The sequence below is a fragment of the Phyllobates terribilis genome, unplaced genomic scaffold, assembly GCF_046119375.1.
Source record: "Phyllobates terribilis strain yellow unplaced genomic scaffold, ASM4611937v1 Scaffold_1__5_contigs__length_1240528914, whole genome shotgun sequence".
Classification (NCBI taxonomy): Eukaryota; Metazoa; Chordata; class Amphibia; order Anura; family Dendrobatidae; genus Phyllobates; species Phyllobates terribilis.
Window position 1 is genome coordinate 364,111,082 of NW_027362761.1, and position 24,175 is coordinate 364,135,256.

Below are 24,175 nucleotides of genomic sequence, written 5' to 3' on the forward strand. Positions count from 1 at the left end.
GCTGAAAACGTTATCTTGTCCCGCAAAAAACAAGCCGCCATACAGCTCCTTCAGCCAAAAAATAAAAAAGTTATAGCTTTCAGAATAAAGCGATGCAAAAAAACCAATTTTTTCTATAAAAAAGCTTTTATTGTGTAAAAGCGCCAAAACATAGAAAAACGATATAAATGTGGTACCGCTGTAAATGTACTGACCCGAAGAATAAAGCAGCCTTATAAATTTTACCACACGAGGAACAGCATAAAAAAAAAATAAAAAAAAAGAATTCCTGAATTGTTGTTTTTTGTTTATTCTGCCTCCCAAAAATCGGAATAGAAAGAGATCAAAAAATGTCACGTGCCTGAAAATGGTACCAATAAAAAACGTCAACTCATCCCGCAAAAATCAAGCCATCACATGACTCTGTCGGCCAAAATATGGAAAAATTATAGCTCAAAATATGGGATTGCAAAAACTAGATTTTACAAAAAAATGCGTCTTTTAGTGTGTGACAGCTGTCAATCATAAAAACCCAATATGATTCTGGTATCACTGTAATCGCACCGACCCGAAGAATAAAGTCGTCTAATCACTTACACCGCACGAGGAACGGCATAAAAAATAAACTCTTGGGTTAGGGTTGGGCTAGGGTTGGGGTTAGGGTAGGGTTAGGGTTGGGCTAGTGTTGGGGTTAGGGTTGGGCTAGGGTTAGGCTAGGCTTAGGGTTGGGCTAGGGTTGGGATTTTTTTCAAAAGTAAAAAAAAAAAAAGATGACGATATGGCGACTAGTGTTAAGTGCAAGTGCTCGCTACTTGAGTTTGCATCGGGTGCTCTGGTATGCACTGAATATCGCGGGTGCTCGGGTGACATGCTCGAGTCTCTGCCCCATATGCTTCGCAGCCAAAAAATCTTGCGGGGATTGTCTGCCATGTACGAGCGATCCCCTCATGGTTTTTTTGGGGTGTCACTCGAGCACCCACGATACATGGTGCATACCTGAGTACCCAATGCAAACTCAAGTAGCGAGCACTTGCGCTCAAGACTAATGACAACTTATTCAACATTATGATGACCTAATGTTATCAAAGAAATTGCACAAAAGTTTTTTTTAGGGTCCATTTTCTCCTTTTACCCTTGTGAAAATAAAAAAATTGGGGCTAAAACATAATTTTTGTGGAAAAAGTTTCATTTTTTTATTTTCATGGCTCCATGTTATAAACTTCTGTAAAACACTTGGGGGTTCAGGGTGCTCACCACACATCTAGATAAGTTCACTGAGGGGTCTAGTTTCCAAAATGGTGTCACTTGTGGGGGGTTTCCACTGTTTAGGCACATCAGGGGCACATCCGCTAATTATTCAAGCAAATTTTACATTCAAAAAGTCAAATGGTGCTCCTTCCTTTCCGAACCCTGCCGTATGCCCAAGCAGTGGTTTTCCCCACATATGGGGTATCTGCCTACTCAGGAGAAATTGCACAACAAACTGCATGGTGCAATTTCTCCTGTTAACCTTATGAAAATGCAAAATTGGGGGCTGAAAAACATTTTTGTGGGAAAAATGTGAAAATTTTATTTTTACGGCTCAATGTTATAAACTTCTGTGAAGCACCTGGGGGTTAAAGGTGCTCACCAAACATCTAGATAAGTTCCCTGAGGGGTCTAGTTTCCAAGATGGTGTCACTTGTGGGGGGTTTCAACTGTTTAGGCACATCAGGGGCTCCCCGAACGCAACATGGCGTTCGCTAATTATTCAAGCAAATTTTACATTCAAAAAGTGAAATGGCGCTCCTTCCCTTCTGAACCCTGCCATGCGCCCAAACAGTGTTTTTCCCCAACATATGGGGTATCTGCTTACTCAGGAGAAATTGCACAACAAACTGCATGGTGCAATTTCTCCTGTTACCCTTATAAAAATGCAAAATTGGGGGCTGAAAAACATTTTTGTGGGCAAAATTTGAAAATTTTATTTTTACGGCTCAATGTTATAAACTTCTGTGAAGCACCTAGGGTTCAAGGTGCTCACCACACATCTAGATAAGTTCCCTGAGAGGTCTAGTTTCCAAGGTGGTGTCACTTGTGGGTGGTTTCCACTGTTTAGGCACATCAGGGGCTCTCCAAACACAACATGGCGTCCGCTAATTATTCAAGCAAATTTTACATTCAAAAAGACAAATGGTGCTCCTTCCCTTCCGAACCCTGTCGTGCACCCAAACAGTGTTTTTTTCCCCACATATGGTGTATCTGCGTGCTCTGGGGAAATTGCACAACAAATTTTGGGGTTCATTTTTTCCTGTTACCCCTGCGAAAATAAAAAAAAATTGGGTCTAAAGTAACATTTTTGTGAAAAAAAGTTAAATGTTCATTTTTTCTTACACATTCCAAAAATTCCCGTGATGCACCTGAAGGGTTAATAAAGTTCTTGAATGTGGTTTTGAGCACCTTGAGGGGTGCAGTTTTTAGAATGGCGTCAATTTTGGGTATTTTCTGTCATAAAGACTCCTCAAAGTGACTTCAAATATGATGTGGTCCCTAAAAAAATGGTTTTGTAAATTTTGTTGGAAAAATGAGAAATCGCTGGTCAACTATTAACCCTTATAGCTCCCTAATAAAAAAAAATTTGGGTTCCAAAATTGTGCTGATGTAAAGTAGACATGTGGGAAATGTTTTTTTAATCTTTTTTTGTGTGACATATCTCTCTGATTTAACTCTCAACTGGTGAGGTGGGGTTTCCTATACCCCAGTGTTTAGAAATCTCTTATTTTTGCAAAAATGCAAAGATCACGTTTGTTTTAATCGTTTTCTCATTGGTGATTGATTACACATGAGTATAACAAATTTTTGACACCCACAAATGGATGGAAGCTAGTGAGACACGTATCCTCATACCAGCATTTTTCAATGAATGGCAGCTGAACAAAAATTCCCTGGGGTGTGGCAAACCCCACCTCACCAGTTGAGGGTTAAGGGCATAAAAATTAAAACTTCGAAAATTGCAAAATTTTCGCAAAATTTCCGTTTTTTTCACAAATAAATGCAAGTGATATAGAAGAAATTTTACCACAATCATGAAGTACAATATGTCACAAAAAAACAATCTCAGAATCAGGGGGATACGTTGAAGCGTTCCAGAGTAATTACCTCATAAAGTGACAGTGGTCAGAATTGTAAAAATTGGCCTGGTCATTAACGTGCAAACCACCTTGGGTTGTAAAGGGGTTAAGAATACACCCACATACTGTATACATGGGTATATTCTGAAAGATCAGGGACGTGGTAGTCACATTTACAATAAACACTACTTTTGCCACTTATGGTGCACTCTCTGGTGTGTTTATACTAAATATAAAGCCGTAGATTTTAGCTTACAGGACCTTTCATACAAAGGACACTTTTTTTCACTAACAGATCACTGATTGGTGGAGGCAGCTCAGCAGTAGCTCCTTCCACCAAGCAGCTCCCTCCACCAATCAGCATCCAGCCCTGCAGAGAGGGAGGAGAATCACTCTCCTCTCTGTTAAAGAGGTTGTCCACTACTATATAGAATGCTCCCGTCGATTTAAAAGGTGGAAATAATCATAATGTTATGATTCTTGCCTGTGAGCGGCACTATTGCTGCAGCCGACTCTGACATCCGCTGATGTCACGTTAAGTTCCGACTGCAGCCGGGCGTGACCCACTGACGAGCTCCCCGCTGATTGATGGGCTGTGGGCGGGGTTTCACCGCGCGCTTTCCCTCTCCTGCATTCATTGGGAAAGTGTTGGATGCTGGGCTGTGACACACGGTGTAACCCCGCCCACAGCCCATCAATCAGGGGGGAGCGCGTCACTGGGTCACGCCTGGCTGCAGCTGGAACTTGACGTGCCATCAGCAGATGTCAGAGTCGTCTGCAGCCGGGGTCACGTGATGCCTGTGAGCGGCAAGTGTTTAAATATTTTTGTAACCCGTTTTGTGTGTGATGCATCAGCACTAAATAGTCTAAGGTGGTGAAGTGAAGTGAGAAAAATATAGGCATAAATTAAATGTATGAGATAAAATAACTAAAAATTGGCATATGTATTCACCCCTTTTGCTATGAAGCCCCTAAAAAATTCTGATGGAAGCAATTACCTTCATAAGTTATATGCTTAGTGAAAAGAAGTCCACCTATGTGAAATCTAAGTGTCACATGGTCTGTCAGTATATACACACCTTTTCTGAAAGGCCACAGAGGCTGCAACACCATTAAGCAATAGACACCACTAACCAAACAACACCATGAAGACCAAGAAGATCTCCAAAGAAGTCAGGGACAAAATTGTTGAGAAATACAAGTCAGGGTTGGGTTATAAAAAATTATCCCAATCTCTGTTGATCCCGAGAGCAACATCAAATCTATTATCATCAAATGGAAAGAACATGGTACCGCAACAAACTTGACAATAGAGGGCCGCCCACCAAAACAGGGCAGAAAAAAGCCTCTACTTACACATAAAAATTGTAAGGCTCATTTTGAGTTTGCCAAAAGACATGTGAGAGACTCAACAAACGTATGATAGAAGGTGCTGTGGTCAGATGAGACCAAAATTGAACTTTTTGGCCACTAAGGTAAACGCCATGTCTGGCATCAAATCCACATAGCTCATCACCCCAAGAACACCATCACCACAGTGAAGCATGGTGGTGGCAGCATCATACTGTTGGGTTGTTTTTTGGCAGCAGGGACAGGGAAAATGGTCCGAGTCGAGGGGAAGATGGATGGTGCGAAATACAGGGATATTTTTGAGCAAAACCTGTTTCAGTGTGTCAGTGATTTAAGACTGGGACGGAGGTTCATCTTCCAACAAGACAATGACCCAAAGCATACCGCTAAAGCAACACTCGGGTGGTTTAAGAGGAAACGTGTAAATGTTTTGGAATGGCCTAGTCAAAGCCCAGACCTTAGTCCAATTAAGAATCTGTGGTCAAACTTGAAGGTTGCTGTTCACTAGAGGAAACCATCTAGCTTGAAGGAGCTGGAGCAGTTTTGCCTTGAAGAATGGGCAAAAATTCCAGTCTCAAGATGTGGAAAGCTCAGAGACTTATCCAAAACGACTTGCAGCTGTAATTGGCGCAAAAGGAGACTACAAAGTACTGACTTTAGGGGGGTGAAAAGTGATGCACACTGAAGTTTCCAGTTATTTTGTCCTATATGTTGATTGCTTCACAATAAAAAGAAAACCAAATGTTCATAGTTGTAGGCATATTCTTTACGTGAACTTTATGCAAAGCCTAAAAAAAAACAGAGAATTTTCAGGTTGTGAGGTAGCAAAACATGAAAAATACCAAGGAGGGTTAATACTTTCGCTAGCCACTGTATAACCTGTATACCTATATTAATAGTTTAGATAGGTCAAATGTGGTGACAGATTCCCTTTAAACTACTGCAAGAATTGCATAAAGACCAGCAAGAGAAACGCAACAGCTTGATGAATCTACACTGATCAGCCATACCATTAAATGTCGTCGTAGACCCCAAAAGACCTCTGAAATTCCCCTGTGATATTTGACACCAAACTTTAGATTAAATTTCTCCTTCCCCCATGACGGCACCACGGAGAGAGGGGATCCGCCCTTCAAGGACAGGAAACCTACAGATAAAAGGGCGGTGCCTCTCTCCCGCATCAGTTGGTTTCCTGTCCTTGACGGGATCTTATAGTCCGGAGGAGGCATATCTGCAGGTGCCAGAAGATGGACATCGTGGGATGCCAGGCCCGGCCAGTCCGATCCAGGCAGCGGGAGCCCCCTGCCTCGGCTGGCGCGGTGTCCTGATGCGCCACCGCTGGGGTCAGTGGACCTTTAGGGTGTGTGGAGGGGGGTCCAGACGAAGAGGACAGGGCCTGTCGGGGCCATCGAGGACTGTGCTGGACCCCCCTGGTTGCGGAGGTGAGAGCTCGGCGAGCATTTGAGCTTCCGGGTCTGCCGCGTAGGCGAGTGCAGATGGGGCCCCTGGATGACGCGGCGCCGCAATGCATGACTGGGTAGCCAGTCTGCGCAGGCGTGGGCGTCCCCCCCCCCCCGCACGCGCGCCGGGCGCCCCTGGATGACGCAACGCCGCAATGCATGACTGGGTAGCCAGTCTGCGCAGGCGCGGGCGTCCTCCTGCAGGTGCGGGGGAGGAGGGGGCGTCGGGTCACTACAGGCACTATGGGAGGGACTCCCAGTGCCTTAAAAGACAGCGAAGGACGCCAGTAGTTGCTCATCAGAGCTCTGGCAAGCTGTGAAAAAAAAAATAATATATAATAATGAGTGACCAGGAGCTACCTGAGGAGCAAGAGCTACATCCTCAGTCGCCACCACCACCGCCAACCCAACGAAAGAAGAGGCCGGAAGAGACAGGGCACCAGGACCGGGCATCTTCCAGGAGGACTCCGTCTACAAAGATGGCTCCACCTCCTGAACCGGGCGTGAAAGTCCACTTTGTAACTAGGGGCCCTTGCTCTCTCTCTTGTGTCTCCTATAGGGAAAAAAGAGTACAGGGAAAACAAAAAAATAGGACTTGTGCACTGTGCACTGAAGCCTTGCCCACTACTTGGAATAAGAGACTCTGCAGCTCCTGCATTGAGCAGACTATATGCAAGGGAACCCCGAGATTTGCCTCTGAACTTAGAGACCTAATTAAATCGCAGGTCGAAAACACCATTAAATCTTTTCAGGGGGGCAAAAGGTTAAGGAAAACTAAAAACATATCCCCCGCGTCCAGGTCTAGCAGTTCTGAGGATGGCGGAGATTCGGACACTTCCACCTCTTCCTCCTCCTCTTCCTCATCTACAGATAGAGGAGGACGGAGCTGTTTCCCTATCGAGGAAACAGATAGCCTCCTCAAGGCTGTCAAGTCTACCATGGGATTAACAGATCCCCGGCCCAAAAAATCCATACAAGACGTGATGTTCAGTGGTCTAGAACAAAAAAAGAGGAGATCTTTTCCACTCAACGAACACGTTCACTCGCTGATTAAGAAAGAGTGGAAAAGATCGGAGAGGAAGGTCTTCCTTTCCCCTAAACGAAAGTACCCGTTTGAGGACCCGGCGTATTCTTTTTGGGAGAAAGCACCAAAACTGGATGTCGCCATAGCCAAAGACTCAAAGAAATACTCCCTTCCATTTGATGACATGGGCGTCTTAAAAGACCCCATGGATAAAAAGGCAGACACCTTCCTAAAGGGTTCCTGGGAAGCCGCTTGGGGGGGTTAAAACCTGCGGTAGCTGCCACGTGTACGGCCAGGTCACTAATGGTCTGGCTGGATCAGCTTTAATCACAACTGAGGCAAAAAACATCGAGAGACACAATCCTTGAATATATCCCGATAATGAAAGGGGCAGCGGCCTTCCTGGCTGACGCCTCGGCGGACTCCGTCAGGTTAGGTGCTAGAGCGGCAGGGCTTGCTAACGCGGCTAGACGAGCCCTCTGGCTCAAATGTTGGCCCGGGGATCTACAGAATAAATCTAGGTTGTGCTCCATCCCCTGTGAGGGCGAGTTTCTATTTGGGCCCGCCCTTGATGACATCTTAGATAAGGCAGGGGACAATAAGAAGCGGTTTCCTATCCTGTCTAACACTGCTTACAGGAAACCTTTTCGGAGTAGAAGGTTTATACGTAGAAAGCCCCCTAAAGAACAGGATAGGTGGGAAGTGTCACGGGTGTGTTGCCACGAAGATCGTCACGAGTACACAGCCTGACTTCTCGCAGCTGACTTGTTGGTGCTTTGTGTTTTTTCGGCAGTGAAGGAGTTAATTCTCTCTCTCTCTCTGGGCTAGCTGAGGTCCAGCCTCGCCCAGCTGCAATCAATGCTTCTTTAGTGAGACTCCTTCATATTCCTGCAGGTCTGTTTGGGAGGTGTCGGTGAAAGCTTTTCATTCAGACTTACAGAGCGGATCGTGGTGTTTGGAGTTGCTGAGATAAGTGTATTTGGAAGTGTTTTTTCCCTTTCCTCGCTTTATCATTTATCTCCTTTCCCGTTGGTGTTCCCTCTGTTGTAGTTGTGTAGAAGTTGTATGCAAGGTGGTTTTGGTTTTTCCCTTGTACTGTCTCGTTCGTCTAAATACTGTGTGTGGGCATATTATTTCTGGTTCCCAATTGTTGTGATCGGGGTCCTTCTCAGGACTAGATTACTGAGGTGCAGGGATCCTCAGGAGGTAGGGGTTACGCTGGCGGCCTGGACCTCTGTACCTTTAACAGTACCTCCAGGTTGAGGGATTAGTCAGGGCCCCAGCTTAGGGTCAGCTTAGGCCCCCTACCTCCAGTATTCTGTGACAGTGTGACATTTTCACCGACCAACTTAGTTTTTCTCCAGCTACCATGGATCCAGTAGCCGGTCTAGCTCGGCAGTTGCAGAGTTTGTCCATGGGGCTGGCGGACGTTAGGTCCAAGGTTTTGCATCCTCTGGAGCAAGCTGGACCAGAACCTAAAGTAGCTCTCCCTGACAGGTTCATTGGGGGGCGGGACAAGTTTTTTGTTTTCCGGGAGGCATGCAAATTGTACTTTCGGCTGCGGCCTCGGTTATCGGGCAGCGAAGAACAAAGGGTGGGAATTGTCATCTCGCTCCTACAAGGGGACCCACAATCTTGGGCGTTCTCTCTTCCCCCAAGCTCCCCGGTTCTCCAGTCAGTGGATAGGTTTTTCGCTGCTCTGGGACTCGTATATGATGACCCAGATCGGATCTCCCTTGCTGAGTCTAAGTTACGTAGGATTCAGCAGGGAGATCGTCCGGCGGAGGAATTCTGTTCGGAGTTCCGTAGGTGGGCCACGGACACCCAGTGGAATGACCCGGCTCTTAGGAGCCAGTTTTGTCATGGTTTATCCGACAAATTACAGGATGTGTTGGCACAGTATGACTCTCCCGCGTCACTGGAAGCCGCTATGGCCCTTGCCATTCGCGTTGACAGACGGCTTCGGGAGAGGTGCGGGATAACTCTACCCCCTGTAATGTCTCCACCTCCTACAAGGTCCCCTCATATGGTGGTTCCCCTGGTCAGTCCGGAGGAGCCTATGCAATTAGGAGGGACATCATTTCGGGGAAGGGGACCGGTGGAGCGCCATAAGACAGGAAGGTGTTTCCTCTGCGGGAAAAAGGGACATTTTATTGGGGGGTGTCCATCCCGTCCCTTGCAGAGTAAAGAGTCGTCGAAAAAACTGTTGATCCCAGGTTGTGTGGTGGACGGCAATCTGGGAGTAGGTATTTCGTCCCTAGGTTCGTCTCAGTTTCTCGTACCGGCGGAGGTGGTGGTGGGTGCGAGAACTGAGAGGATATCTGTTCTTCTGGATAGTGGGGCCGGGGCTAATCTGGTTGATGCTCGGTTTGCCCGGGTTCAAGGTATGCGATTGAGTGAGTTGGCTAAACCCATCCCCATATTCTCGATCGATGCCAGGCCTCTCGGTCAGGGAAGTTTTTTGCAAGCTGTGCATGGCGTAAAACTTCAAGTGGGGGCAATACATAAAGAACTGTTGTCTTGCTACGTGTTGGAGGGTCTTCCCACTCCTATAGTGTTGGGCCTTCCTTGGTTAGCTAAGCATAACCCGGTTATTAATTGGCAAACCAGAGAGATAAGCCAATGGAGTAAATTCTGTAATAAAAACTGCATGAACACGGTCATCGGTGCGGTTACTCCTTGGGTCTTACCTTCATTTCTGGCGGACTTTGAGGATGTATTCTCGGAGAATGGGTGTCAGGAACTACCTCCTCATCGCGAGTATGACTGTTCTGTAAAACTGCTCCCTGAGGCCAAGTTACCTAAAGCTAGGTTGTATAACCTTTCTGGTCCTGAGAGGCAGGCCATGAAGGATTATATTTCTGAAAGTCTGGCTAAGGGGCATATTAGACCTTCATCTTCACCGGTGGCCGCGGGGTTCTTCTTTGTTAAGAAGAAAGATGGAGGCCTACGCCCTTGCCTGGATTTCCATGAACTTAATCGGATTACGGTCCGAGATCCGTATCCGCTCCCACTTATTCCCGATCTCTTTAATCAGATCGTGGGCGCCAAATGGTTCTCTAAGTTGGATCTCAGGGGGGCGTACAATCTGATTAGGATGAAGGAGGGGGATGAGTGGAAGACGGCTTTTAACACTCCGGAGGGGCATTATGAGAACCTTGTCATGCCATTCGGTCTGACTAATGCCCCGGCGGTGTTTAAACACTTTGTTAATGATATTTTTCGCCACCTGGTGGGACAGTTTGTTGTCATATATCTGGATGATATCTTAATTTACTCGCCGGATCTGGTGTCTCATCAGGAGCACGTTAGACAGGTGTTACAGATCTTGCGGGATAATAAACTGTATGCCAAGTGGGAAAAGTGTGTGTTCGCCGTACAGGAACTCCAGTTTTTAGGCTTCCTGGTTTCAGCGTCCGGTTTTCGTATGGACCCTGGGAAAGTGCGGGCAGTTCTTGAGTGGGATCGGCCGGAGAATCTTAAGGCACTACAACGTTTCCTGGGGTTTGCTAACTATTACCGGAAGTTCATTCGTAATTTCTCGTCCATGGTTAAGCCTCTCACAGACATGACTAAAAAGGGGACGGATTTTTCTAGGTGGTCTGACAAGGCTTGTCAAGCATTCTCCTCCTTGAAAAAATGTTTTGCCTCGGCACCCATACTCATTCAACCTGATGCGTCTCAGCCATTCTTTGTAGAGGTAGACGCTTCCGAGGTAGGGGTGGGAGCAGTATTGTCACAGGGTTCATCCCCTGGTAAGTGGCATCCGTGCGCCTTTTTCTCTAAAAAATTGTCGTCCGCTGAGAGGAATTACGATGTCGGCAATAGGGAACTCTTGGCCATTAAGTTAGCTTTTGAGGAGTGGCGCCATTTTTTGGAGGGGGCAGTTCATCCGGTCACCGTCATCACCGATCACAAGAACCTGCTATATCTGGAGTCCGCTAAACGTCTGAATCCCAGACAAGCTAGGTGGTCATTGTTTTTTACCAGGTTTAATTTCGTCGTTACATATCGTCCTGGGTCTAAAAATGTAAAGGCGGATGCCTTATCTCGTAGTTTCCCTGGGGCCGGGAATACGGACGACCCGATTCCTATTCTTCAGGAGGGGGTGGTGGTTTCGGCAGTATGCTCTGAGCTGGAGGAGGAGATATTGGAGGCTCAGGGGGACGCCCCTGTTGGACCTCCGGGGAGACTGTTCGTTCCAGATCAGTTGCGACAAAAGGTGATCGAGGCACACCATAACTCAGTTTTTGCAGGACACCCGGGGAGTAAAGCAACTGTGGATCTCCTCTCGCGTCGGTTTTGGTGGCCTAACTTACATAAAGAGGTGGTAACTTTTGTCGCGTCCTGTGGGGTTTGTGCGCGCTCTAAGACCTCACATACCCGTCCGTCTGGGGCCCTTTTACCTTTGAAGATCCCGGAGCGTCCTTGGACTCATCTGTCTATGGACTTTATTACGGACCTCCCTCCGTCTTCGGGTAAAACGGTCATACTCGTTGTAGTGGACAGGTTCAGCAAGATGGCACATTTTATCGCTCTTCCGGCTCTCCCTAATGCTAAAACTCTTGCGCAGGTGTTCATTGGGGAGATTGTGAGGCTTCACGGGGTACCCTCCGAGGTGGTGTCTGATCGGGGGTCTCAGTTTGTGTCCAAGTTCTGGAAGGCGTTTTGTGCACGGCGGGGGATGCATTTGTCATTCTCGTCGGCTTTTCATCCTCAGACCAATGGTCAGACGGAACGTATGAACCAGAGCTTGGAGACATATCTTCGGTGTTTTGTGTCAGAGAACCAGGAGGACTGGGCTTCTTTCCTACCTCTGGCAGAGTTTGCTCTCAATAATAGGCGGAGCGAGTCCACTGGTAAGTCCCCGTTTTTTGGGGCATATGGTTTTCACCCCCAGTTTTGTACTTTCAGTAGGGGGGGCTCTTCGGGGGTTCCGGAGGAGGAACGATTTTCCTCATCTCTCGCTTCAGTATGGAGAGGGGTGCTGAAGAATCTGAATACTATGGGGAACCGATACAAACGTATGGCTGATAGGAGGAGAGTGTCTGGTCCGGACCTAAGTGTGAACGATCAGGTATGGTTGTCTACCAGGAATATTAAACTTAAGGTTCCCTCCTGGAAACTGGGTCCCAGGTTCATCGGGCCGTACAGAATCAGTTCTGTTATTAATCCGGTGGCATTCCGTCTTGACCTCCCCCCTACGTTTAAAATTCACAACGTGTTTCACAGATCATTGCTTAAGAGGTATGTGGCGCCGGTGGTACCGTCACCTTTACCTCCCCCTCCTGTGGTTGTCAATGGTAACTTGGAGTTCCAGGTATCGAGGGTCATTGATTCACGCTTTAATCGCCGGTCCCTTCAGTACTTGGTTCATTGGAAGGGGTATGGTCCTGAGGAGAGGATGTGGGTTCCTGCGTCGGATATTAACGCAGACCGATTAGTTCGGGCCTTCCACACGACTCACCCGAATAAACCTGGCCCTGAGGGTCCGGAGGCCCCTCGTAGAAGGGGGGGTACTGTCACGGGTGTGTTGCCACGAAGATCGTCACGAGTACACAGCCTGACTTCTCGCAGCTGACTTGTTGGTGCTTTGTGTTTTTTCGGCAGTGAAGGAGTTAATTCTCTCTCTCTCTCTGGGCTAGCTGAGGTCCAGCCTCGCCCAGCTGCAATCAATGCTTCTTTAGTGAGACTCCTTCATATTCCTGCAGGTCTGTTTGGGAGGTGTCGGTGAAAGCTTTTCATTCAGACTTACAGAGCGGATCGTGGTGTTTGGAGTTGCTGAGATAAGTGTATTTGGAAGTGTTTTTTCCCTTTCCTCGCTTTATCATTTATCTCCTTTCCCGTTGGTGTTCCCTCTGTTGTAGTTGTGTAGAAGTTGTATGCAAGGTGGTTTTGGTTTTTCCCTTGTACTGTCTCGTTCGTCTAAATACTGTGTGTGGGCATATTATTTCTGGTTCCCAATTGTTGTGATCGGGGTCCTTCTCAGGACTAGATTACTGAGGTGCAGGGATCCTCAGGAGGTAGGGGTTACGCTGGCGGCCTGGACCTCTGTACCTTTAACAGTACCTCCAGGTTGAGGGATTAGTCAGGGCCCCAGCTTAGGGTCAGCTTAGGCCCCCTACCTCCAGTATTCTGTGACAGTGTGACAGGAAGACAGGAGAAGGAAGACCAAGGGATTCCTATTTAACAAGGCCTCCAGTGATAACAGAAAGCCCCCCCAATGAAGATTTGCCCTGGGTGGGGGGAAGGCTATCAAGTTTTCTCCCGGCCTGGGAGCTAATCTCGAACAGCTCATGGATTCTGAGCCTAATACAATCGGGCCTGAAACTCCAATTCCTCAAATTCCCTCAGCAAAACTTTGTTATAACCCCCGAAAGGTCTTCAAACGAGGAGCAACTGGCCTTGGAGCAGGAAATCCAGGGACTGGTAGGGAAGGCAGTCCTTCAGGAGGTCCCGGGGGGGGGGGGGGGGGGGGGAAGGCATGGGCTTCTATTCTCCATTATTCCTGAGAAAAAACCCAGATGGGACATACAGGACGATTGTGGATCTAAAAAAGCTGAACAAACTGTTGAAGGTGGAAGCCTTCAAAATGGAAACAATAAAATCTTCAGTAAAAATGCTGTTTCCCGGTTGTTTCATGGCCGTCCTGGACTTAAAAGACGCTTATTATCACGTCCTGATACACAAAGACTACCGGAAGTTCCTCAGGGTAGCAGTTCCTATGGGTGGAGTGGTCAAACACTACCAATATACAGCCCTCCCATTCGGCATCGGCATAGCCCCAAGGGTCTTCACCAAAGTTGTTGCAGAGGTGATGGCTCATCTAAGGGAACAGAACACCCTGGTCGTCCCATACTTAGACGACTTCCTGATAATAGGCAGCTCCTTCCTAGACTGCAAATCCCATCTGAAAAAGGTCATGGATTCCTTGACTCGCTTAGGATGGCTTTTGAATCTGGAAAAGTCCAAAACAGAACCATGCCAAATACAGGAATACCTAGGCATCGTGCTGGATTCAAAAGGTCAGGAGTGTCGTCTCCCCGAAGGGAAAATTCAAAAAATCTTAGGCCAGATATCACGGGCAAAGTACCACCCGTCTATGTCCCTTCGGAAAGCCATGTCCCTTCTAGGTTCCCTCACAGCATGCTTTCCGGCCGTCCAATGGGCTGAAATACATACCAGGACCCTTCAGTGGTGCAAGTCCCGGGGGCTGGGGGGCTCACCTCAACAACCTGGTAGCTCAGGGGGTCTGGACAGAACGCCTAAAACTAATGTCCTCAAACATGAAGGAGCTCCTAGCAGTAGAGCAGGCACTCCGGGAGTTCATGCATACACTACAAGGACATCACATGAGGGTCTTTTCAGACAACCGAGTAGTAGTGGCGGACCTGAACCACCAGGGGGGTACACGGTCCCATTCCCTAATGCAGACGACAGAGGTCATCTTTCGCTTAGCCGAGGAGAACTTACAATCCCTATCCGCTCTACACATAAAAGGGATAGAAAATCGCACCGCAGACTTTCTGAGTCGGACACAGCTGAAGCAGGGCGAGTGGGAATTAAGTCAGGCAGTTTTTCGGCAGATTGTACGAAGGTGGGGCCGGCCCTCCATAGATCTGTTCGCCAACAATCAGAACAAAAAAACACTCTCTTTTTGCTCCCTAGATCCCAAAGGGAACCCCGTAGCCGTGGATGCCTTCATGATCCCATGGAATTACCCACTAGCTTACGCTTTTCCTCCGACCGCTCTGATTCCAGCAGTTCTGAGGAAAATCAGAGAAGAGGCCAAAGAGGGCATGGTTTTCATGGCTGAGGAGGTTATCAATCTCTGACCCATGGGTTCTTCCGGAGCTCCCGGACCTTCTTTCTCAGGGTCCGGTCCTCCATCCTCGGGCGTCAAGCTTACACTTGACAGCCTGGAATTTGAGAGGGCTCTTCTGAAAGACAAAGGTTTCTCCCAAAATTTTATCACCACACTACTTCAAAGTAGAAAACCAGTCACCACCAAACTGTACGGGAAAACCTGGAAGAAATTCCTTTCAGTCTCAGGTTCCAGGTTGGGTGGGGAGGTTCCATTGACAGCCATCTTGGAATTTTTACAGAGGGGTTTGGAGCAGGGCCTGGCCACAAGTACCTTTAAAAGTTCAAGTTGCGGCCCTGGGAGCGCTCTATAATTTTGATCTAGCTAGGGATAGATGGGTATCTAGGTTTATTAAGGCATCAGCTAGATCCCGACCCATCCCATCCCGAAATACTACACCCTGGGATTTAAACTTGGTCCTTTCAGCTTTAACGGAGGCCCCTTTTGAACCCCTGTAGGAAGCATCCCTAAAAATTCTGTCCCTAAAAACAGCACTCTTGGTAGTTCTCACATCCGCACGTAGGGTTAGTGATATTCAGGCTCTATCGGCAGGCTCCCCCTTCACACAAATCTTGGAGGATAGGGTTATTCTGAAAACTGACCCTGCCTATCTACCAAAAGTGGCATCAAGATTTCACAGGTCCCAGGAAATCACCCTTCCTTCTTTCTGCCCTAACCCTAGGAACACGAAAGAGAAGGTCTTGCATACACTAGACGTCAGAAGGTGCCTAATCCAATATCTAGAGGCGACACAAAAGTGTAGGCAGGATAGTTCTCTCTTTGTTTGCTTTCAGGGCCCTCGTAAGGGGAAGAAAGCTTCTAAGGGCACGCTGGCCAGAAGGATAAGGGAGGCCATCACACTATCTTACTCCTCACGTGGAGAAGCTGGCCCGGAGAAACTGAAGGCCCACTCAACAAGAGCGGTGGCAGCCTCCTGGGCGGAGAAGGCCGGTGCTACGATAGAGCAGATATGTAGAGCGGCAACCTGGTCTTCCCCCTCTACCTTCTTTAATCACTACCGGCTAAACTTAACCTCTTCTTCGAACCTTACTTTCGGGAGAAGGGTTCTGGAAGCTGTGGTCCCCCCCTAATGAGTCACTTCTCAGTAATTCTCTCCGTGGTGCGGTCATGGGGGAAGGAGAAAGACGTAGTTACTTACCGGTAACGGGATTTCTCAGAGCCCATGACAGCACCCGTACATTCCCTCCCTTCACGTGTGGGTGCGCACACTTATTAGTTACTTGTTGTAGCCACCTGGTGTGTCTGACGAGGTCTTAAATTGTAAAATTTTGCGTTACTAACCTGGTGGTCCTCTCCTGCTCTGTAAACAACTGATGAGGGAGAGAGGCACCGCCCTGTAGGTTTCCTGTCCTTGAAGGGCGGATCCCCTCTCTCCGTGGTGCCGTCATGGGCTCTGAGAAATCCCGTTAACGGTAAGTAACTACGTCTTTTGTAAATTATGAGGCAGAGCCTCCATGGATAGGTCTTGAACAACTGGATAGGACAAATCAACACCTTGAACTCCTTGTTAGGTTCCCCAAACCATTCCAGAACAATTTTTGCATTTTGTTAGGACTCGCTACCCAGCAGAAATAGGCCACTGCCACTTCTAGAGCATACTGTTGCAATGAAGGGTTCACTAGGGTTATAATAATAATTAGGTAGGTGACATGTCAAAGTGACATCCCATGTTTTTACTGCAAAATAGCACATCGCTTCCGCCCACAAGCTTTTTTCCCATCCTGGTGCCATTTCTTACCCAGGTAGACGATGCACATGCACCCAGCCATCCATAGGATGTAAAAGAAAACATGATTCATTAGCTCAGGCCCTGTTTTATGTTTTTCCATGGTCTAGTTTTGTTGCTCATGTGGCCAATGTAGGAGGTTTTTGCAGCGGGCAGGGACCACCTAGGCACAGTTATCGGTCTGTAGCCCCATATGCAGTGGCGTAACTTGAAACTCATTGGCCCAAATGCAAAAGCTCCAACAAGCCCCCCAATCATCGCAATCCTGTAATAGTATTGGTCTTTTTATATAGGCCAAAGGGACTTTTGGGGCCCCTTAGGCTCCAGGGCCCAGGTGCGATTGCAACCTCTGTACCTATTGTACTGTAGTTACGCCCCTGCCCATATGCAGTAAGCTGTGATGCACCTTGTGTTCTCATTCTATCATACCCAGCTGGGCTTGGACTAGATGTGTTAGCCTTTGCGCCTGGAGTGCTGAATGAGGCTTTTGATCGTTGACTAGTCAATGGTTGACTTATGTGGACCACGTTTGGTAGGTACCAACAGGTACCATTATATTGAGATAATCAATATTATTTGCTTCATATGTCAGCGATTTTAATGTTATTATAGCTGATTGGTGTTACTGCAAAATGAGATTGATTTCTATGAACATTATCTGTAACTACTAAGAGACAACAAATATGGGCCCTGCATCCATATCTGTAAGATAAATCAGAGGAAATCTACTATTGTGAGGAAGTGTTGAGTTTATTAGGTATTAATGGGGTTCTCTAAAGATTCCCATAAAATAACACACACACAACATGAAAATGTACTAATTTAATAAAAATCTTTTTTCCATGGAGTCAGAAATTAAATGTGTACTGTCCCTGCAGCAGGGTAACAAAACAAGTAATTTTTGGAAGCATATCTAAATAACACAGGACGGCACATAAACCTCGTTCTCCACCTTCATGACGTATCTGAAGTCACTCTCTCTCTGTTCCTCTGCCAAAAAGCTACAGATTTGGCTGGTGGAAGAATATGGAAACAATGAAACCATTTTACTGAGTGTAGACAGTCATATGAGCTGTGAGTACTGTACACATTGTGTTGATGAGTAAATAATCTCACATTAATAACAGAAAGGAGCGCACTTTTACCTTGTGAATGAACTGCTGACACTATATAACTAGACAACTTCACGTCTCCGGCAGCTCCACACTCTAGTGGTATTGGGTGCAAACGGAAGTAGTGAAGCATTTCCATTACAGACAGGAAACGGAGGTGTTGGACCCGGCACTGACCTCTTTCTGTCAATGTGAGTCGCAGGTGCTAGAGAAAAAAAGACAATGGTAAATTCTTCTAGATTGTATAACAATATGTTATTTCATTGAAATTAATGAAGGACCAAAGGATTTTTGCATGAAAAGTGTCCTATTAAAATATATTGTGTTGAAACAGCAGAGCATAAGAAAATTCCTTAAAGGGGTTGTCCACCTTTGGGGATAGTTATTTTTTTTTTACTTGAATGTAAGTATTTTTAGACCTAGGTGTACAGAGACTGTGGCTGATGGAATTACATACACATTCACAGCAGCAGAAGTTAATGATTCTTTTGCTGCTCTGCTCTGGGCTACAATTCCCTGTAGACATTGTTCCTTTTTGCATCATGGGGAGGAGGAGCAGCAGAGGAGGGACTGATTGGCTAAGCAGTTTGGAGAAGAAGGGTGGAGCTAGCAGGAGGGGGGAGCAATGTGTGCAATCCTCCATGTCAGACAAGTGATAGTCTGATCATGGAGAGCAGGGGACAGAGGCACAGAGTCAGTGCTAATTGTCCAAGCACCCAGTGTGTGAGGGGAGAGGATAATCCTGCAGCCAAGCCACATCTGCAGACTAGCTAGGTTACCAGGAGATGTCCACTACCGCCTGGCTTATCTAAGGGAACGAGTCTACAATCCATCCCTTGTGTCTAAGGAGCCTGGACCCTGCAACCCAAAGCTGGATCCCTGTGTGACTCCCAAACCTGCTACATCAAGGAGTGAAAGCAGGAGACAAATCAAGCTTTTAAATGCAAATAGAAAAATTCTTTATTAAATACATATTATGATTGTAAGAAATGTTACACTTTAACATATCTATACCCTCACTACCCTTGGCTGGTTTCTCGTCAGGGTGTCTGTTCAGCTCTGAGCACACCGTATTTTAATGTACTTTGCATGATTTCTTACAATCATAATATGTATTTAATAAAGACTTTTTCTATTTGCATTTAAAAGCTCCATTTGTCTCCTGCTTTCACATGTATTTTGGAGTTATGCTGCTGTTGTGGCACACTCTCGCTTATTGGTGTTGATGTGTCTCCAGCCATTATGTACCTGGGTTTTCTGTTACATCAAGGAGTGAGTAGCTATTGTTGGAACCTGTGGTTCCACTGTTGAGGAGTAGATAAGAGATCTGTTATACAGGGGATTTTGTTCCTATTGTATTAAATGCACCAACAGCTTCTGCAAAACGCGCCAACAACTGCGGCTACTGGGCCCCATTGTTGGACTGTGTTACTGGCATTGCTGCAGCCATTATTGGGTGTTATTAGTTAGGAGTGTCTGCTGTCACTTAAAGGGGAAGTCTCATCATTAACATTCAGACCTACTGCAAAGCACATTTTGAACCTGTATCATTGATTGCCCTCTGAATTTAACACCATTTATTCCTCTGTAAATAAACCTGTTAATTGTTTCAAGCTCATCTCTTGTGAGTGTGGGCAAGGGTTTCCCGAGTCGACCCCTGGCAGAAGGGGAAGACCCTCCTGCATCCCACTACAGCTCCCAGCAAGATTAAGGTGGAGGCATTGCACCATATTGAGGTGAGAACTACCGGACACCCTGCCCCCAGAGGCAGCTTAAAGGGGTGTTACATTATTATTGGGATTCATTAAAAATGCTGTACCATTTTCCAGCTACGGCTTCTATGCTGCACTGTTTAATGGTGGCTGCAGAATGAGTTATCTGAGAAACCTTATTGTACTTGTTCTGATAATCCAACAGGAAATTTTGTAACTTTTTTTATCTCTTTTTTTTATTTTTAGACCAAATGGCAAAAACTGTTTAAATCCCCAAATATATGCATTTAAGTAAAAAAATGAGATGGAGAACCCCTTAAATGTACTTTCCATTACAAAACAGATCTTGAGATTTTACATTTGGAACCGGGAGGAACCACATCAGTTATCACACGTCAGGATAAATTTACACACACAGCGTTCTAAATTATTATACAAATGCTATTTTTCTCTGATTTTCCTAAATGGTCGATGCAAAAGAGTCAGTATAATGTTCAAATCATCAACCGTTAGAATATAAATCACATTTAATTGGATAAACCTCCCAATGATAACAGTATTTTTTTCAAAACTAAAAAACTCAAAATGCACTGTTCCAAATTATTATGCACAACAGAGTTTCCAAACACTTTCTAGGTTGTAATAAACTGAAAATTTGTTGAATTTGTAGCATTAAAAGGTCACATTTGCTGAAATCAAATGCTTTTTCAATCAAAAACATCTTAACAGGCCAAGCTACATGTTAAGATAGGACCCCTTCTTTGAGATCACTTTATTGCATCCATTGAACTTGGAAGTTTTAGGATAGTTTCTGCTTGAATTTCTTTGCAGGATGTCAGAGCTACTGTTTTGATGTGAACTGCCTTGTATCCTCGTAGATCTTTTGCTTGAGGATACTCCAAAGGTTCTCAATAGGGTTGAGGTCAGGGGATGATGGTGACCACACTATGGGTTTCTCTCCTTTTATGCCCATAACAGCCAATAACTCAGAGAGATTCTTTGCAGCATGAGATGGTGAATTGTCATGCATGAAGATGATTTTGCTACGGATGTCACAGTTCTTTTGGTACCATGGAAGAAAGTGGTCACCCAGAAACTCTATATACTATGCCAATAGTATACATACATTCAGGGATCCTAAAGGGGCCTACCAGCTCTCAACCCATGATTCAGGTCCAAAACATGACTCCACTACCCCATTGCTGACATCGCAGCCTTGTTGAGACATGGTGGCAATCCATCAACCATCCACTACTCCATCCATCTGGACCATCCAGTGTTGCATGGCACTTATCAGTACACAAGACTGTTTTAAAATTAGTCTTAATGTATGTCTGGGCCCACTGCAACCATTTGTGCTTGTGAGCACTGTTAAAGGGTTTGCCAATAGTAGGTTTGTGTACAACGCAAGCCTCTGGAGAATCCTACACTTTTGAGGCTCCCAGGAATACAGATGCACCAGCAGCTTCAAATAACTTTTTTTTCTGCTTTTTAATGGTCTTCTACCAGCTGCTCTCTTAGGCCACAGCCCCACTATCAGTATTTGGTCAGTATTTTTTCTCAGGAGTAGGAGCCAAAACCAGGTGAGGAACAATTAGAGAAAAGGTATAATAGAAACAAGTCACCAATTCTGCAATTAACGCCCACTCCTGGTTTTGGCTCCCACTCCTGAGAAAAAATACTGACTGAATTCTGACCAAATACTGATAGTGGGGCCTTGGCCTAAATCCAATGAATTTGTCTGGCAGAAACCTTCCGCATTATGCCTTTATCTGCATGAACCCATCTGTCTATACTTTGTATAAGCCACAAATCTTTTCACAATATGATGATCACCCTTAAGTTTTCCTTTTTCTTTCCCATATTGCTTGACACCTGTGGCCTACTTAATAATGTGGAACATCCTTCTTAAGTAGTTTTCCTTTAATTGGGCTCACCTGCAAAACTAATTATCACAGGGGTTTGAGATTGATTTCAGTGATCCAACGAGCCCTGAGGCGCAATACCATCCATGAGTTTATTTGAAAAACAAAAAATTACATCTTTATGACTCTTAAATCCAATTTGCATAATATGGATGCATCTCGCATACAGTGGTGCTTGAATGATTGTGAAAGCATATTTCTGCATATATTTGACCTAATACTACATCAGATTTCCACAGAAGTCCTAAAAGTTGATGAAGAGAACCAAAAACTATTAGACTTTGTCATTATTTAAATTAGGAAAATGATCCAATATAACATGTCTCTGTGTATCAAAAGTATGTGAACTTTTGCTTTCAGCATCTGGTGTGACCTTCTTGTGCAACAGTAACTGCATCTAAAAGTTTCTGGCATTTTTTGATTAGTCCTGCACATTGGGCTTGGAGGAATTTTAGCCTATTCCGCTCTACAAAAACAGCATTAACTCTGTATGTTGATGGGTTTTCTCCTATGAACTGCTCAACTCAGGTCCTTCTAAAACATTTCTATAGGATAAGGGTCAGGACTTTGACTTGGCTATTCCAAAACTTTAACTTTATTGTTCTTTAACCATTGTTTTGCAGAACAACTTGTGTGCTTTGGGTCGTTGTCTTGCTGCAGGACCCATGGTCTCTTGAGATTCAGCTCATGGACAGATGTCCTGATATTTTCCTTTCAAATTTTCTGGTATAATTCAGAATTTCTTCACCCATCAATGATGGCAAGCTTTCCTGGTGAAAGTGCAGCAAATCAGTACCAAACCATGATACTATGTACCACCACCGTGTTTCACAGATGGTATGATGTTTTTATACCATAATGCAGTGTTCTTCTTTCTTCAACCATAACGTTTCTCATTCAAAACAAAAAGCTCTATTTTAGTCTCATTCATCAAAAAACACTGTTCCAATATTCAGGTTCCAGGTGATCTTTAGCAAACTGCAGATGACATCAATATTCTTTTTGGAAAGCTGTGGTTTTCTCCTTGCAATCTTGGCATGCACATTATTATGGTTCAGTGTATTCCTGATGGTGGACTCATAAAAAATAATATAAGCTAGTGTGAGAGAGGCATTTAATTGCTTAGAGGTTACCTTGAGCATCTCTGTAACCTCATAGTCTATGAAACGGCTTTCTTTTGGAGTGAACTTTGTTGGTCAATCACTACTTCGGTGGGTAATAATGGTCTTGAATTTCCTCTATTTGTACACAATCTGTCTGATTATACATTGGTGGAGTGCAAACTCTTTAGAGATGGTTTTGTAATCTTTTCCCATCTAATGAACATCATCAACTCTTCTTCTCAGGTCCTTAGAATTCTCCTTTGTTGGCGCCATGATACACTTCTACAAACATGTTAGAGATCAAGAGCAGGGTTAAGATATATATATGCACATGCAGATCTTTATATATATATACACATGTATATATAACGATATTCCGATGTCTTATAGTGCACATACTTTGGATGTGCATATATTTCCCAGGATTATGATACAGAAAAGACCAGGCATGTCCAAAGTCCGGCCCGCGGGCCATTTGCGGCCCGCGGTCCGGACTAATAAGGCCCCCAGGTATCCAGCAGCATGTACCTTGCGGCCGCTGCCGCTCTCGTCGCCACCGCCGCTCAGTACTCCGGCGCAGGGAGAAGAGCCGAAATCTCGGACATCGCGAGATTTCGGCTTTCCTTCTCCCTGCGCCGGAGTACTGAGCGGCGGCAACCGGCCAGCCAAGATCTCGCGACGTGCGAGATCTCCAGCCCCCAGGGGTTGTAAGACGTTCAGAGGTCAGATAGGCTGAAGACCTCAGCTTAGTTGTGTAAAATTATATAAATAATATATATATTAAGTTATATATAAGTCCCTGCGCCACCTTACACCTCCAGAAAGGTTAGGCCAGCAGGGCTCTCACACAAGCTTGTGGTAGCAAGCTGTCATACCCTTCATTAACCCCTGACTGCCTGTCACTGTGCTATAATTCCATTATCTGATGTGCGACTGTTGCACAGCTTGCTATTCTCTGCCTGTGTTATAAAGCATATAGCAGTATCTTATTTTTGCTGTTCCACCCTCTGCGCCTTTTAATCTCTCCCCTTCTGGCCAATTTTTATAATGGCAACTACAAATAAGAAACGAAAAGTTGACAGTGAGGGCCGCCGCTTCCAGGACAAGTGGAAAGTAGAATATTTTTTCACTGAAATAAAGAATCACTGTGTTTGTCTGATATGCCAAGAGACCGTTGCTGTTTATAAAGAATTTAATGTCAAGCGACACTATCAGACGAGACATAGCACATACGACAAGCTAACAGGGCACGACCGAAGTGAAAAGTATAAGCAACTTGAAGCTGTTTTATTGTCACAACAGCGATTTTTTACAAGAGCCCGTGAGTCAAATGAAAATGCCACAAAGGCGAGCTATGAGGTGGCAGCGTTAATTGCTAAAAATTGCAAATCTTTTGCAGAGGGTGACTTTATCAAAGAATGTGTTATGAAAATGGTAGAGAATGTCTGTCCCGAGAAGAAGCAAGAGTTTTCCAACATTTGCCTGGCTCGTAACACTGTAGCACGGAGAATTGAAGAAATTTCATCGGATATTAAGAGACAGTTAATGTCAAAAGGAGCTGATTTTGACTTCTTTTCAATAGCCTGTGATGAAAGCACGGACCTATCTGACACGGCTCAGTTGCTGATTTTTTTAAGAGGGGTGGACGATGAAATGAATGTGACTGAAGAGCTACTTGACCTCCAGAGCCTCAAGGATCAAACAAGAGGGAAAGATTTATTTGATTCTGTTAGTTCTGCCATAGATGACATGAAACTGCCTTGGAACAAAGTTACTGGGATTATTACTG

At 45.5% G+C, this 24,175-nt stretch overlaps 1 protein-coding gene across 3 annotated transcripts in view; it reads right to left on the minus strand.

Moving 5' to 3' along the window:
* Positions 1-24,175, minus strand: part of SH2B3 (SH2B adaptor protein 3) — a 223,843-nt gene that overhangs the window by 14,826 nt on the left and 184,842 nt on the right. For all 3 annotated transcript variants that reach the window (XM_073676341.1, XM_073676339.1, XM_073676340.1), the window contains one exon: positions 17,680-17,851. In XM_073676341.1, the coding sequence (XP_073532442.1) occupies positions 17,680-17,851 (172 nt within the window). The remainder of the gene's footprint in view (positions 1-17,679; positions 17,852-24,175) is intronic.